This window comes from Phaenicophaeus curvirostris, chromosome 9 (assembly GCF_032191515.1).
Source record: "Phaenicophaeus curvirostris isolate KB17595 chromosome 9, BPBGC_Pcur_1.0, whole genome shotgun sequence".
NCBI classification, from domain to species: Eukaryota; Metazoa; Chordata; class Aves; order Cuculiformes; family Cuculidae; genus Phaenicophaeus; species Phaenicophaeus curvirostris.
In genome coordinates, this window is record NC_091400.1 from 35,456,074 (window position 1) to 35,472,465 (window position 16,392).

At 42.4% G+C, this 16,392-nt stretch overlaps 1 protein-coding gene across 3 annotated transcripts in view; it reads right to left on the reverse strand.

Annotated features, from left to right (window-relative positions):
• MICU1 (mitochondrial calcium uptake 1) overlaps positions 1-16,392 on the reverse strand; it is a 98,576-nt gene that overhangs the window by 26,658 nt on the left and 55,526 nt on the right. For all 3 annotated transcript variants that reach the window (XM_069863914.1, XM_069863917.1, XM_069863915.1), the window contains 2 exons: positions 7,185-7,267; positions 2,119-2,316 (listed from right to left, as the gene is read on the reverse strand). In XM_069863914.1, coding sequence (XP_069720015.1) covers positions 2,119-2,316; positions 7,185-7,267 — 281 coding nt within the window. The remainder of the gene's footprint in view (positions 1-2,118; positions 2,317-7,184; positions 7,268-16,392) is intronic.

Consider the following 16,392-nt stretch of genomic DNA (forward strand, 5'->3'; position numbering starts at 1 on the left):
TAGAGCACTCTCTGGAAAAGGAGCAATGCAAACCCACTAGACAATTGTGTGAAAAGCCACTTAACCATGAACAAACCCATCAAATGTGAAGCAAAGGGATAAGACCGGAGATTGTGTCAAAAGAGATAAAAGCAGAAGAGGAGAGAGGTCACGTTGCACAACACCGAGGACAGAAACAGGCCTGTATTACCTAAACTGATGAGAACTATGAACAGAAAAATCAAGTGGTTCAGTACCATGACCTCAGGAAAAAATTGAGTTGGGCAGAATAGAACTGTTGCCTTTGCACAGGTCAATTTTTCAGTTATAACAAGTCTAAAAAAAGAAAACAAAACTGGCACAGGACGGTACTGTGCTCAAGGGTGCTGTCAGGAATTCAATAATGATGTGTTTATAATACTCATTAACTTACCAAGACATAAATATCTCCTACTGTCCCTAGTTAACAGACAAGTTGTTAGAAAGGCAACTATCATTCACCAGAAATTGACCAAACTCATTAAAACCTAAATTACTACTAAACTGTTGGAGGAAAAGAAGAAGTACCATGAAAATGAAAAAAAAAAACCCCATAGATTCTTAATAAGATCAGAGGGGAGCTGTGGAGGGAGTACTGGACTGCACCACAGGGTCAGACATAACTCTTCAGTGCCTCCTCGTTGCCCGTCCCTGGACCAAACGTGGCAGTGGAAAACCAGAGCAGGAGAGAAACGGAGGAGAAGATAATCTCTGTTTCTCTTCCCTTTGCATTCAAGTTACAGCTTATGTTTCTTAACTTTAAAAGTACCGTCTTCATTTTCAGCTTGTAGAGGCACTGAACAATTTACACTTCCCAGTGCACAATGATTTTCATCAACCAACATACTCTTCCTGCAAACGCAGAGCCACAGCATCCACTTCCATAACCAGTTCAAGAAAGTCAGCCAACCGTACAATTAACTTCATAAAAAAAAATTAGCCCTTGTGTCCGTTCTTTACTTAGACTTGTGAAACTTCAAATAAAAAAGGGAATAAATTCAGGTAAAGTTAGCAGTGACTGACTTAATAGGAACTTCATAAAATGCTGTGCACTAGCTGGATCAGACAACCTGAGCACATGGACATCAGACCGAAGCAGTAGTGAGCCCTGCACACTGTTGTCCTAACAGGTTACGGTCGTAGGGGCATCTTTTTGCACAGAAAATCCTCATTTCTGATGCAAATAAAAGCTTGGCTTTGCTCAAGCCAGGTCAAACCCTTGAGCCTGCTCCAGACAAGAGATTGTTTTTGAGTCAGCTCCACTTGTGAGGTGAGACACAGACCAAGGAGTCCCTTGTTGTTATTCTTTTACTCACTTCTGTCAAAAGTCCCAAATTTTGAAGCTTGATCCTTAAATTCCAGCTGACTAAGAGGAGGGAGACTTGGAGCTGCTGCTAACTCCTGGTAATGCAGCCAAAACCAGAGATCTTGAATTAAATTGAAGGGTTAGAGTCTCAGAATATGTGGACATTTTTTTATAACGCCGATTAACCTAGAAATGAATAATGGAGGTCACATAACAGACCACCTATTAGCAGGATCCTATTTAGCAGGATCCAAACAAGGCTTGAACAATTACACAGACAAAATATTCAGAAGAGAAAAGGAAACGAGAAGGGAACAAAAGCAGAGATGAAGAGGTTTTGGGATGGTTATGAAGCCTGGTCCTTCAGGGCACAGCTTGCTCACTAGGAATAAGACAAACCTTCCTTGGGCAGGTAGCAACAGATTGCTCACAATCTCTTTTGTCTTTTTTTTCTAAAGCATCTCAACATCATCTCCACGGGCAGTGCCAAGACGTTGGCAAGGCGAGCATCGTGGAGTGACACACACCTGGCATGTGCCGGTGGCTGCTGCTGCAACTCCCCAAGAGTGGCTACCACAAAAGTTGTAAATGTTCCTGGGGAGTCCCACAGGCACCAAAACACTCATCAGAATTTCAACAACAGGTTTGATCTGTAAGTGCTATGAGCTGCAGCTGCAGTAACTCCCTCCAAACCACCCCCCCATACTCTTGCTCTTCCTCCAGAATCCACGTCATGCAGCACTGTCCATGCTGCATTGCACTCTCCTCCATCATACGTAAAAAATAACCCAAACCTCAAGCTTCAGAATATCATGCTGCAGTTTGCGCTGGAAGTCGAGGAAATGGGAGATGGTCAGCTTCCCCTTCAGATCTGCCCCAAAGAAGTATGTTGTCAGGGCAGAGTTGAAGCCAGTTTTCAGGGTGTTCCCCGTTGTAGACCGGTCTCTGTGGCGCATGCCCATGCTGGTTTGGGAGCGAATGATGCTCTGGACCTGAAAATAAGAGGGAGGATGTTAGCACCAAAAACACCACTGGGGCTTATAGTAGTCAAGTGTCAGTATGAAGTACTCCAGTCTCAGATGTGTTATCCTCTACTATTTATTTTCACCTGAAATAATTCTTAAAAGGCATGACAATTCAAAAATTTGCCTGAACTTTGCGTTTGTATTTTTCAGTCCTCTTTAAAGAAAGAAGAGTATAAAATGAGTTTTAAGAAACAGTCTGCAGGTGAGCATTTCAGCACTGATCCTCTGCCTGGTCAGCAGAGAGCAGCTTGTTCCCAGCAAAGTCACATCAAGAGAGAAAGCCAAGGCAATCCTGGGGAAGAACAAAAGCCTGCACACATTTTGGAGCTTCCACTCCTATGTTACTGCCCCTCTTTGTTAGTTCACACCAACCCCAGTTAGCTCTCGTTGTGTTTTCTTTCCCCTTGTGCACAAATCTGGGGATTTTCTACCCAAGGGCACCCCCTCCTCGCTGCCCTTTGCTGCAGCTGGAAGCTCCCTGGCCGTGGGGCGTGTGGCAAGCTGAGCTGCAGGCAGAGGCTGACCCAGCCAAAGCAAAGGGCTCTCCAAACATCTCACAGGCTGTGTAAGCACCAGTGCCAGCAGAAGAGCAAATAAAGCAGAAGTATCTGAGTTACTAGCAAGATATTTGGACAAAGATAGCCAAGTATGAAAGCACAGATTACATCAGCAACATCTCCTTATTTTTACCAAACCACACAAACAGCCTCCTTCTCCTCCCCTGAGCTCTTGGCAGGACCCTGTACATTCTTGATGCCACTGCTCAACTTGAGTGGCTGCTACAGGACAGGACAAAAAAGCACAGGACAACTTCCCCACCCTCTACAAAATGGCAAATGGCTGAATGTGGAGGATGCAACAGCCTGAAAAAAACGAACAGTTTGTTATTTTAAAGGACCTGTGTTAATTCAAGAATGCAGTCAGGTCAAAGGTGGCTAGCCCCCTCCTCCATCCCCAAGTATCTCACCGTTCCTTCCCAGCACCTGCCTATCTGAATGATTATAGCTGGGGTATGAAATGCCAGGCTTATTCTCTGTATAATAACGGATACCTCCGACAAGGCATCAGAAGGACTCATATTAAGGGAAACAAGCGTGAGAAAGGAGGGGAAAATGGGCCACCCAATGTGCTGTCCGGCACTCAGCACAGCCTCGATGGAACAGGCCTCCTGAAGCTCTACAGCAAACACCGCTGCTTTGTCTTCAGCCTCTTCATCCTGCTGACAAAAGTTGGAAGGGAGGAAGGAAAACAGCTGCCAAGATCTCCAGCTGTCAAAAGGATGCCAGAACCTCATTATCGTGGTATACGGGGTGTTCATTTTTTTCCTAACAAGAGAGCAAGCTCTGGAACAGCCCCAGAGGGTGTGCTCCAGGGGAGAACACTGCACGCTGTTGCCAGCCTTACCCTGCTTGAAACAACGAACCAGAGAGTATTGGCTATTCTTCCACTACAAAGAACACCAAGTTGAGCCAAAGGAAAAAAATAGAGGGGAAAAAAAGGGGTTGTGCCTTTTTATTTAAAAAAAAAAAATACCCCCCAATATGTGATGTGAGGAAGGATTTTTGCCTTGTAAATAGCAAGTCCTTACTTTGCTTTGCGCTCCACTTGAATTGTGAGCTCTGCATGCACATTCTGGAGACAAATATTTATAAATTGTCCAAAGCAATGCAGTTTATGACTAGCTTGGAAAATTGCCCCCGTCTCTGCAGAAGCGAGTGTTTACCACACTGCAGACTGTTCGATCGAGCATCTTCTGCCGGGTGTTATTTATACGGCATCCTACGCCCCTTTCTTTCTCTCCCCATCTATAACAGGTGTCAGAGTTTGAAAATCCATCTGTGGGCACTACAGCCAAAATTATTCGGCTAGTCCCTATTTTGGGCAATCCTTTTAATAGCCAGAAAGGCAGACAAACACAGCAAGAAGCTGTCCTCCAGTCCAGCCAGAGATGTCCTCCCCCACAGATCATCTCATCGATCGCACTCAGGATATGAAGCACAGAGATGCTTCACTGTCTTTTGTACGTATTTCAGCCTAAGCGTTCATGATCTGTTTCATCTTTTGCACCAGACAAAGGAAAAGGAAAAAAAATCAATGAAAACAGTTAATGGTTTGAAGAGAAATCACAAGTAACACTGCCTGTGAGTTTACTACTTTTCATCCAACTTTTTAATTAAAAGTAGAGGAGTAAACCTACAATTCACATATTGAAGGACGAAAAGTTGAAGATGATAGTGAAGCAGGCACCTAACTACTCAGTGCTGTGCACTGATCATACGCATCAACTGTAAAAAAAATCTGAAGCTCTTCATTGAGGCCTAAAGAAACTCAATATTTTCTTATTAGGTAGTTAGAGCCTCTGACTTACTTGTATATTAGCTAAATTACTGCAAGTGATTTTATTTCTCGATGAATACTCCTAAGGTTTTTCAGGCATTAATGAGAAGAAGGACCTGCTGTTGGCTGCCCCCAAAAGAAAATATGTGAATAAGAAGAATGCAATTAATTTCCAGGTGCTCACAGCCAGCGGGGACAGCATCACACGTCTGTGATGATCCTTTCCCTTCCCTTCTTTTTCTATCCAACCTCCCCAAAACAACGCTGATCTTTTAAACTGATGGCACCTCTATCATCATAGCCCCCTGCCTGCCCCACGTTTATGGTACATATCTGCAAATGCAGCTGTCCTTCACATGTTCTTACTGAGGCATGTCCATAAGGACTGAAAAACAGTATTTGTCATCTAAACGTGTGTTGTATTATATATGTGCATGATGTTACATATGTGTCTAGAGCTGAAGACCTGTGTTTGCTTTAATTGTGCCTGCGAAATGCAGCAAATCAGTGACAGTGATATCTGCAAAGACATTGTAAGCTGCTTCTCACTTTCCAAGACAGCACTTTCATCCTCTGGCTCGAAAGCTCTGGAAGATCAGTCTTCACCACAATATTCTGATGTTAATCAGGAATTTTACTCGTTTATATAGAGGCAGTGACGCACGTAACAAGCTTAACAAAAATATGTCCCTGTTCCTAGGGATTTTTGCATGACTATATGCACATAGAACTTCCCTTTGCCTACTAGATGATTTGGAATAGTTTAATTCCATTTTGTACTTTCATCTTCACAGCACTTACGAAATATTTCATCCTCAAGAAACTCTCTTTCTTAATATGTCCAATACAAAAGCCAAACACGACACCTGTGTTAGTATCTTGGCATCACTGCATTTTTAGTAGGCGGTTAACCACTCTCTACTTTTCTTAAATTCATTTATCTCCATAATTGATTTCACTCTAGAATATACCAAGGGAAGTTGTGACTTCCTCATCCCTGGAGGTGTGTAAGGCCAGGCTGGATGGGGCTCGTGCAGCTTGATCTGGTGGGAGGTGTCCCTGCCCATGGCAGAGGGGTTGGAACTAGATGATCTTTAAGGTCCTTTCCAACCCTAACTATACCATGATTCTATGATTAGTTACTACTGTAAAACACCTTCTGAATTGTCAGATAGTAACAGATAGCTGCAGTGGAGTGCCATATTCAAACACTATGCAAACAGAAGGAAGAACCATATTTTTTACTTGGGGGGGGGAAAAAGAAACTTGGAATTTTTCATAGCTAAAACAGTAATTTGCAGGGAGGCAGTGCCAAACAGCACAAAAACCTGGACACACTAGTGTATTCAAGTCCGTGTTTGAAGGAAAAAGTCCTGGCTGGATTACAAGCTATCAGATATCATACTGGAGATAAATGTACTCCCATTCTCCTCATGGTCCAAAGTTTGCATTTGAAAATGTGCACTAAACCCGATCTATTACACAGTTCTGGAGCAAACTTATAATAATGACATCACACGCACAGGAAATAATTTAAGGAGAATGACAGCAGAAGATTAAAAGGGGGATAATTAATTTAACAGACCTGCTTGCCACTAGCTCTTCCCATTTATTGCAACTGCCCCAAGCGTGACCTTTTCCAGACTCTTCTGAAGTTAACCAGATTAGTTTTATGCTAACAGAGGTGGTGACCTCCCAATCCAACTGGCCAGCTTCCTTTTCCACAGCAAAGTTTCCTTTTTTGAGTAGCACACGCAGAGCCTGGCTAATACACAGTGACCTCGGCATGTTTGTAACTTTCCAAAGCCTTAAGGCTGTTTTCTGCAATAGCAAGAAACTCATACACTTCCACCTGAGGAGGTCTGATCTGTTCCTACTGACAGCTCCAGTCTTCAACCTGTTCTCACTCAGGCACAATCACAAATCACAGCTTGTACGAGGACCTCACCAGTATCAAACACGCAGGCTAAGCTCATTAGAAAGCCTGTATTGAAATTCCTGCTGATGAAACCTTGAAAGAAGTAGGAGAAAAAAACTAATGCAAATACACTCTCACTAAACACAACCTTAGATTGCATTGAAATAACTGGCTAAATTCTTTGAAGCAGACCCATCTTGGTTATTCTCTGCAGACAAACATAATTAAGGAATTCAATAAAAGCTGTAGAATAAAGTAGGATCAAAACCCTGTAACACCAGGACAGTGAAAATAAAGATAATCTTTACCTACTTTGGAGGTGATATCTTGCAAACATACCTCAGTGACAAAGGCGCAGAAAAACAGAGTTTATACTTACAGTTGCCCTGATTAAATGACAAATTATGTCTTCAAATATCCAGTTTAAAGTAAAAGCAGGCACTGAAGCAACACAGCACAGAAGGAAGATATGTCAACCAGCATTAATCACAAATATAAATCACAAGAAGATTGTAGAGGAGTGCTGCACTTATGACTAAGATGCTGTAGCAATACGAAGTCAACCTGTTATCCAACTTGCCTGCTCAAACTCTTCCATGTCCACTTCGCCATCACCATTCAGATCAAACATCTTAAAGGCAATTTCAAAATTCCTCTGGGGAGCTACACAAAGAAAAGACAAAAAAACCACAGACCAATAAAAAACAAAGACCACTTAACACAGATACAACAGCTCAATAGAAAAAGGCACAAGTTCAGAATGACTCTGTCAAAAAGTAGTTTTCCTTATTTTTTGCAATCTTATGAAGAAAATGCAGCTCTTGGGAACCTTTGGCTATGAGTTTCATTGTGCTCCTTTTACCAAAGGTCTAGACAAGGAGACCAGGAAGAGGTTGGTTTCTTGAGCTAGATTTATTCCATTTACAGATAGAAAAAGCACAAAAGCAAGACACCATCTGATATTTCTAATGACAATCAACAGAAAATGACACTGTAACGAGAGCCCCAGCCTGCTCCAAACAGCTTAATACCAACATGGCCAGAGGACGTTCCTCCAGCACGGCAGAGGACTCTGTGCCTCGCAAAACTGCCAGTGGGTGAGGAGCAGACCTAGACCTTAGGTAATTCTCTTCCAGTCTTGGCTCTTGCCTCACTGTTCAAGCTTAAACAAACCATTACCACCTCTGTCTCCATCCAGTTATGACACTGAGATAACACACAATCTGGAGCTCACCAGCTGAGGTGCATCTGAGACAGCATGGTACCTTATTTCTCACTGTATTTAGCCTACGTTGTCAAGGTTTACTTAGTCAGAATTCTCCAAAAGCGTTGCCTCACAGCCACTCATCACAGCAAACCCAAGCTTTTCCCTGTGTCCCAAAGAATTTCAGTACATCTCCATTTTGGGCTCTGTAACCCATCACCATTTAAAGTTACATAGTGCCACATTTTTTTTCCAAATTAATCCAACAGATGAAAATTTACCTTGCCCTGCTATTTACAAATATATCTACCTACATGAATTCCAGTGTCTGCTGGGATTTCTAGGGAATCCTCTAGGCTACAACTTACAGTTAGGCAGTCATCTTAAGCACTCAATTAAAATTTACCCCCTCTTTTTTTGTTTTTGAAGATTGCTCTGCCCCACCCAAATCTGGCAACACGATGTGGCTCACTGGTGAGGCTCATGCCCATTGTCACAATCAACCTTTAATGTAGCTTGCAGATGCTCAAACAGTAATAAGTTCCTGCAATCAGCATTCTGCATTAAAACATTCTGCAAATGGGGGTGGAAGGGAGAGGGCAAAGAGGAACGACACAGACAAATAAATATGGAATTAACTGAACTGGATTTTGTACATTAGTTACAACTTGGATTTAGGGCCAGGAGACTTCTACATCGTGTTTTCCCCTTGCTATAATAAAGTGTAGCGCTTTATCACTAAAAGATTCAGCAAACGTGTTAACGAGGTCGCTTCTTCCATTTGCTTTGTGCCTCCAACAGCCACCTAACAGCATTAAATGCTACGGCAGGAATGGCCTGTCGCTAGCTACTTGATATATACAGCACACACAGTCCTGCTGCTACTAGCTCTGGATTTCCAGTTTCCTCATTACAATTATTTGGGCTTTAAATTCTGAATATCACATGCATAAGCGATGTCTCTTATAACCACAGCAACTGTCAACTGCACAAGGTGAGCTATTTCATACGCAGCCCTGCAGCAGCGACACCTCTGTCCTGCCTGCTGAGGTGGGGAGACCTTTGCCTGCCATCCCTCCTTCCATCATTAGCTGAGATGTACTCAGATAGACCAGTCATTCCCACCACCAACTTCATCATCTCTTCAATAATGCAACCTCATCAAAGGGATTTATACAAAAAGCCATCCATCATTTCCAGTGATTAATTCCCATTTCTTTGAGAGCAACAGTATTAAGCACCTTCCAACTGCCCTCTTCACATTTAAATAACACATCCAAATTTATTTCCTTTAATTGCATGTACTGTATGCAAGCCTGGATGCAATTTCTCCTTTAGCCCCCAAAACTAGCAAAAGAATTGTTTTTTCTTGAGGAATTTGGGGACTACACAAAGCTCTAATCTAGTTACAAGATGCCAGACAAAGAGCAATTTGCACATCTCGTCTTTCTTCCTCCTTTTTCTCTGCCAGGGTACAATGATGTGTGTTTTGAGATTGGAAAATCTGTTACTCCTTGTTAAAAATTGGTATTTTTTTACCCCTTTACTTTAGAGGAGAATATAATACCATGTTCTGTCTGCACAAACATGGGACGCGGGTGAACAGAGAAAGCAGGCTACTTATCCCTTGCAAAAGCTGTTTCTTTCCTTTCCTTTCCCTTCTCTAATTACACATTCTCAAGAGCGGTTTATCAAAACCCCAGAGAAGAACATCACTGGCAAAATTAAAATGAACAGTTCAGCACCAAAAATCTGCAGGGTCAGTATTTTCTAAGGACAGGAAAGTGTCTTTAGATTGGCAAATTTAATTACTTCATTCCTTTAGCTAATAAGCAACACATCACATTTCTTCCTCTGATCTGCATATCCAACTCCAATTACTTCTAATGACACTTAATTCCAACATCATGAATCTGGGCCAGGGGAACCAGAGGGCATCAAAGACACTCAGCTCAGGAAGAAATGACGATGTATGTCCCTGATCTCTGGGCAGCCAGGATTTACTGGTCCCAAGTGAGAAGCTTTCTGCCTCTCCTCTTGGCTGTGATGTTTCTGACTGGGATTTGTTAGAGGAGAGTCATTCCGATGGCAGCTAACCCCTCCTTGCTCACTCCGCCCCATTCTCATGGTTACATCAGCCTGTACAACCTCTACTTCTCTTCCTCCTCTTGTACTTAAATCTCTCAGAAACCTGCAGACCACAAAAGCAGCAGTAACTGGTTTGCCTAGCTAAAAACTAGCCTTTCCCCCTGCCCTCTTATTCTGCCCCTCAATTTTACTGTTCTTACCTACAGCTTTCTCTACATTTCCCCATCGCCTCCTTAATTAAGATGCCTCAAAGTGAACACAATATTCCTCCTGTGATGGTTACCAAAATCATTTAAAAGACTGTTTGCTTTCAATATGCAGCACAATGCCTGTCTTTACAAAAGAAAACCACTGCTGTACTTCCCCAAGTGCTGAGCTGCACTTCCACCTCACCCTGGTTTTGTGAGCCATCTCCTTGCCATTCTTTCTGACAATATTCAGAATCAAGATTTTTCACTGCAACTCATTTCTCTTGGGCAACAGGTCAGGAACAGGTCAGAACATCTGCAGTTTCTTTTCTAGGTTTATTTCTAGCCTTCAGGTGTTCAGGAGGGTACAATGACTTCCAAATGATTCCTCTAAATAATTTGAATGAAAAATGAAGTGAAAAAATAGTACTGGAACTGACACTGATACCTGTTCCACGCTTTGAGATACATACAAATATATCTAGATGAATCAGGCTGAAATAATTCTGCTGGTCCATAGCTCCACACCAAGTTACTTTTTCATCTGACTTGGGAGTTAGGGCAAAGAGCAATTAATAATTTTTGGACTCATTTGTTCAAATCAAATACTTGGGAATAGAAAGGCAATAAGAAAACAAAAAAACACAGGGCAGTAGCATTATGAAGGCTTGTGACCACCACCAGACAAAGAGATGATGAGCAGCAGCACTGACCACATTGAAAAAACCCACCTGATCCATAAGTATAAAGCCCCAAGGAAGCCGAGGCATTAGATGGCTTGATGAGGCATCTTTAAGCCAACTCCGTCATTTTTAACTATTTTGAATTATCCAATGGACCCATTTGCAGCACTCAATTGCACTTTATTGCTATTTACTCTCACCAGAAGCAACACATTGTGAAAGACAATAAATGCTCACTGATGAGAAAGGCAGTATTTCACTATTTTTGCACTCATTTAATCTTCTCTTTCCCTCAATCCCAATGCTCCACACTAGGAGATACCTCTCAATAAGTCTTGCCCTCTGACTTCAGTTGCAACTCATGCAGTACATGGCTACAGCCACAAAAATGAAGTGTCTTGCAGAGCACCTTCCTCAAGTGAAGGCACTGCATTTCAGGAAAACTACTTTGAACGTACTTTCGTAAAATAAACATTTATCCCTTCAGATGTAGTTGAAAATTTCATGTCTGAATTTAAACACAAAGCAACTCAGGACTTCAATATCCACCCTAATGCCAAGTAACACCACCCCCCCCCAAGCAACTCCACTGTGGGACAAAAGATCAAAAACTCAGCTGGGGAGTGACTTTAAGAAAATATACTGTACAAGAAAGCTGGGGAGGTTCTTTTTATAAAGGCACGTAGTGATAGGATGAGGGGGAATGGCTAAGAATTGGAGAGGTGAAGATTTAGACTAGACATAAGAAGCAAATTCTTCACAATGAAGGTAGGGAGGCCCTGGCCCAGGTTGCCCAGGGAAGCTGTGGCTGCCCCATCCCTGGAGGAGTACAAGGCCAGGCTGGATGGGGCTTTGAGCATCTTGGTCTGGTGGGAGATGTCCCTGCCCATGGCACAGGGATTGGAAGCAGATGATCCTTAAGGTCCCTTCCAACTCAAACCACTGTATGATTCCATGATTGCTCCTTCCCCATCTATCCCACAATTGAAAAAAATATATGTACAAATGCCACAGTACTCTGAAGCTGAAAAATCTTCATAATCAAGCCAAAATTAACACAGTCCTCCTAAGGAAAAGATGGATTTTTATTTAGAGAGTGGCTTTTCAAACCCTGCAGCTTTAATATTTTTTCTTTTCCTTTTTTGAGGCTACAACATTAAAAAAGCTTACCTTATGCCACCAGCCAAAAATTAATCGAGACTTTCCCCCCTATAAGTTAAATGAATCAGCATGATCATTATTCTGTCTGACTCTGCATAGCGGTATTTTAGCAGAGAAATTCTTCTGTACACATCTGAATTGGAACATTTCTGTTTGCAGCAAAGAATTGGGGTCACGGATGATCTCACAGACCACAGCCAGCAGCCCAGCACTAATATTCAGTTCATTCTAAGTTACTGCACCGGTAACAGGGAAGACCCAGATGACGGTCTTTCACATAATGCAGTAAATATTTCTTGAGAACAGAGTTACAGGGAAGCAACTGTCCATAGAAAACAGATGGCTGGGCCCCAGCTGCAACAACTATGGGGGGAAAAAACCAACATTAAAATATCCCCATGTTGCAGCTACTTTCTTTCAAGTTATTCCACTATTTCAGAAAACTAATCCAAATCCTACCAACTTGTTTTGTTTTAGTGTCAGTCAACCAAATTATGTAAATAACAGGCAGCTAAAATAACCTAGTCCACACCATGAAGACTGAGCCGCAATACGATGAGTTCTAAAGGTAAAACATCTTTAAATAGCTAAGGGCTATGTCTTATCACAAGGAAATAACAGAATTATCTCTGAAATAATATAAATGCATCATCTTAAAACCTAAGTATACAAATTCCACTGAAGTACAGACTGAAGTTTAACACCCAGAAAATCGAGATTTCTTTTGATTTTGAGATTCCAGCTAAAATCCAAGATCTAATGCTGCTTTCATGAGTGGAAATCAGGTCTTTCATACCAGGCAGAAGTACACCCTACTTCTATTACTGGCACATGATTGGGGCAGGTGTCATTTCCTAGCAGCACAAGCCAGACTGCATTTGCTGGTCCATCGCCTCTGGCTCTGTGCAGCTCCAGACACAGAGAAAGGGGTAGGAAGTGGCCAATAAAAATACCATCTCTACTAATGGTAAGAAAAGTCCTGATCAACCCAGACCAAGAGTTTTTGTTAGCTCCTTTCTCTAAATCAGCCTGAACTCAGGATTCAATCCCCACATGAGCACCAAGTCCCAAGGTCACTGAGCTGCACGTGCTCACGCTACCAGCAGAAACAGCGAGAGGTGCTTTCGCTGGAGTGATGTCTCAGATAATGCCATCTTTAATCTTTCTTCTATTTAATCAATTTTCACAAAAATATTGCTATTTAATTTTTCTAGCTTGCTTGTGAGCATACGAACCTAAGAGACTATGTAATTTCAACAGCAAATCTGGAATTTGGGTTTTAACAACAAGGACAAATGTATATCTCTGTTTCAGAGGTTTGAGACAATGTGGCAGCACCTCGCTGGTGTACAACACTTGCCTTTCAACAACTTCTCATCAATGATCCCATGACTCTTAGAGCACTGCTCGGAAACAAGATTCCGTCTTAAATGCCCTTCTGAAATAAGGAAACAAGTTTCCTCTTGGAAACAAGCTGCAGAAGAGGCAGCTCCAGATGAAGGCCCTTAGAAGCTGCGATCTCCACAGCACCCCTGGAGAAGGAGGACACACAAACATCTGCAGGTTCTGTGACATTGCTATGAGCAACACAAAATTACTCTGTTTCCTAATTCTGTAGAAATAATCATAAGTTTCTGGAACCTCTCAATCAGGCTAAGAAGTGCTGCATTAAGAGTGATCCTTCCTTGCTGCAAATCCACTGTCCTTTGTGTTGATGGAGATCCATCATCCCACCATGCTATGCAAATTCAAGGGATGAAGAGTCACACAAAGCAAGTAAAGACTGCAAGCGGAAATGCTACGCTCTAATGTTGGTTTTCAAACTGGATGGATCAAGGCCTGCTTGGGGAGATTCCAAACTGCCAATTGCGAGAAATCCACCCCATTTTCTTCCTTTGGCACGGCCATGAGCCCATGGCAGAAGTGCGACACTGAGCCATAGAGTCCTCGGTCTGACATGAAGCAATTGGGTTTATGTTCAGAAGTTGGGACACGCCTTGGTAGGGAATCTCTGTGTTGCTCAGATACATCTTGGAGACACCACATGGCAGTGACTGGGCTGGCAAAAAGGTATTGAAGACTTCCCTTCATCATATAATGTGGATGATAGGGACCCACACATATGCCTGTAGGTAAATAGAGGGTCTTGAAATCATAAAGAGAAAACGAACATGAACTGCACCACAAACAAAAACATTCCTGTAAAATGAAAGCAATGTTATATCTCCTTTTCATGTAGAAATGAGCTCTAAGGCACCTAGTGCTGCTTTGCAGAATTAAAACACCACAGTAATATCTCAGATCTCACTCGTGGCAGGGAAGGAGCATGAAGACATGCATGTCAGCCAGCACTACAGATGCAAATCACCACAGACAAACAGACCCCAGGGATCCCATTGTCTTTGTGCAGCTGTGCAAGAGAGCAGCCATGCCGCCTCCTTCACAGGGACTTGCACAGCGCTCAGTACCCAGCCAGAAAATAGTTTCCAGAGCTAGTTGGTTTAGGATTTCTTTCCTACACAAAGGAAAGGAAAAAGAAAGTTTTAAAAAAAGTTAATCTCTAGGCAAGCGGTCTCTTGCAGGCCAGTGCCCATAAGGGATGGCAGCACGCCACGTTCTAGAAAGAACCCGCAGGAGATTGGAGAAGGAGCTGCAGGCCAGCTATAAGAGCCCAGGCAAAAGAGTAATTACTTTAGCTTGAGCCAATGCTATTTAAACCTCCTTCCAGGAGCAGTAAATCTAGATACAGCGACAGTCCAATTATGGAAATAACACCAACTTATTCTTTTAACGCTCAGCTCCCTTCAGTACCTTTTAATCAAGGAGGCACTAGCGTGCCTCAACAATGGGTGACATTTGCTTTGAAAGCACAATCACTGATGATGGAAAAGCTCTTTCTTCCCTTCCTCTACCTGTTCTGCAAGTCCAAAAGCAGAACCCTCTTTGGTTAGGGTAGCGCTGTCTTGGCTTTCCTATGACATTTGAGGGACTCGGAGAAAACCCATCAGCATTTTGCTTATCCTGTATTTTGTTATCTTTCTATCTTTGCCCCAAAACACAGGACAGGCTGAAGCATAGAAGTGATGGAAATTGTGGGGAATCCTCAAGGCCATGCAGCTCCAATGGCCTTTAATAGAAGGCTTTTTGAAGCAATTAAATGCTATTTTATTAGTTGTTTTAAAAATTCATATTTGCAGAAACATGGCAACATGGCAACAAGGAGCACAGAGAATACTAGAGCGAGAACTCACTTGTAAATAAAATATGGTGACAGACTGCATTTTCAGTGCAATATGCAAACAGCTCTCTGCAAGGAACATACAGACAAAGCCTCCAGCCCTCTCTCCTCATCTCCCTTCCTGGCAGCTGCCATGTGGTCCGCATTTCAGATAATACAACTGACCTGCCCTTCAGTTGAAGCTAGAGGTAGATTAAATGAACAGCTTTGAGAAGCATTCTCAAAGCCCAGAGATGCTTTTGGCAGAGCCAAGGGGTTGTCTCAGCAGACTTGCTCTCTCCCTATCACTCCTGAGCACAGCAGAGGAGCACCTCTCCCTCCCGCCTCCCACTCCCCCTCTTCTGATTATTCAGCTTTAGTTCTCAAGACTCCACTCTCCTTTCTCAATAATCAGTGGCTTTTCACTATTCAATGTAACTTACAGCTTGCTCTAGTCCTGATTCCTTCTTAATGTTTGGGCTACTTAAACAACAGTGAGAAAACCAATATTGAACTGGCAGGTTTAAGATGCATTTTCCTTGTTCCATTTTATTAATTTCCCAAGGGAAAAAAAAAGATTAGAAAATTCTGGATTCCTGCAATGCGATGTTTACTAGTAGGAGAGCAAACCAGTGTGGCATTACGGTGAATTTTCCATCTAGCCACAGTGTAAGGTTTGTTTGGGAGTTTCATTTTTATAATGGCAACTGCTTTTAAAATGAAACCAAATCACTGTTTCACTGGGGAATCACTGTTTCACAAGAGTGCCAGAGACTTCACTCCATTTTCAAAAGTCATTCAGCAAACTCCTATAATACCTCAAAGTCCCAGAATACTTTTTTCTTCTCTCCTTTTTTTCATTTTTTTTCTATTTTGAAAGCTCCAGCCTTGCCCACCCTTCATATAGTTCCTCAAAGCACACACCATCCAATTCTGTCTCCTCTTGTTAGAGTCTGATTCCCTGGTCCTGTCCTTCCTGCAAAGCCTTCCAAAGCAAGGCTGGCTGCTACTCCAACACAAGGTGGTCCCTTTTTCTTTTATTCTCATAACAAAGGGACTTAACCAAAGCAAGAACAATTTCTCTTAGTGCTGCCTGTGAAAGCACATGAAATTAATTTTGTGCCCTGCGTACTTAATTAGGGGGTTGTTCACCACCAGCACAGCCATAAAGCCAAGGGCACAAGCATTTTCTAAACAACATTCATTAATGTGATACCATAAGTTTGACAGTTTGTCACTGTCATCTG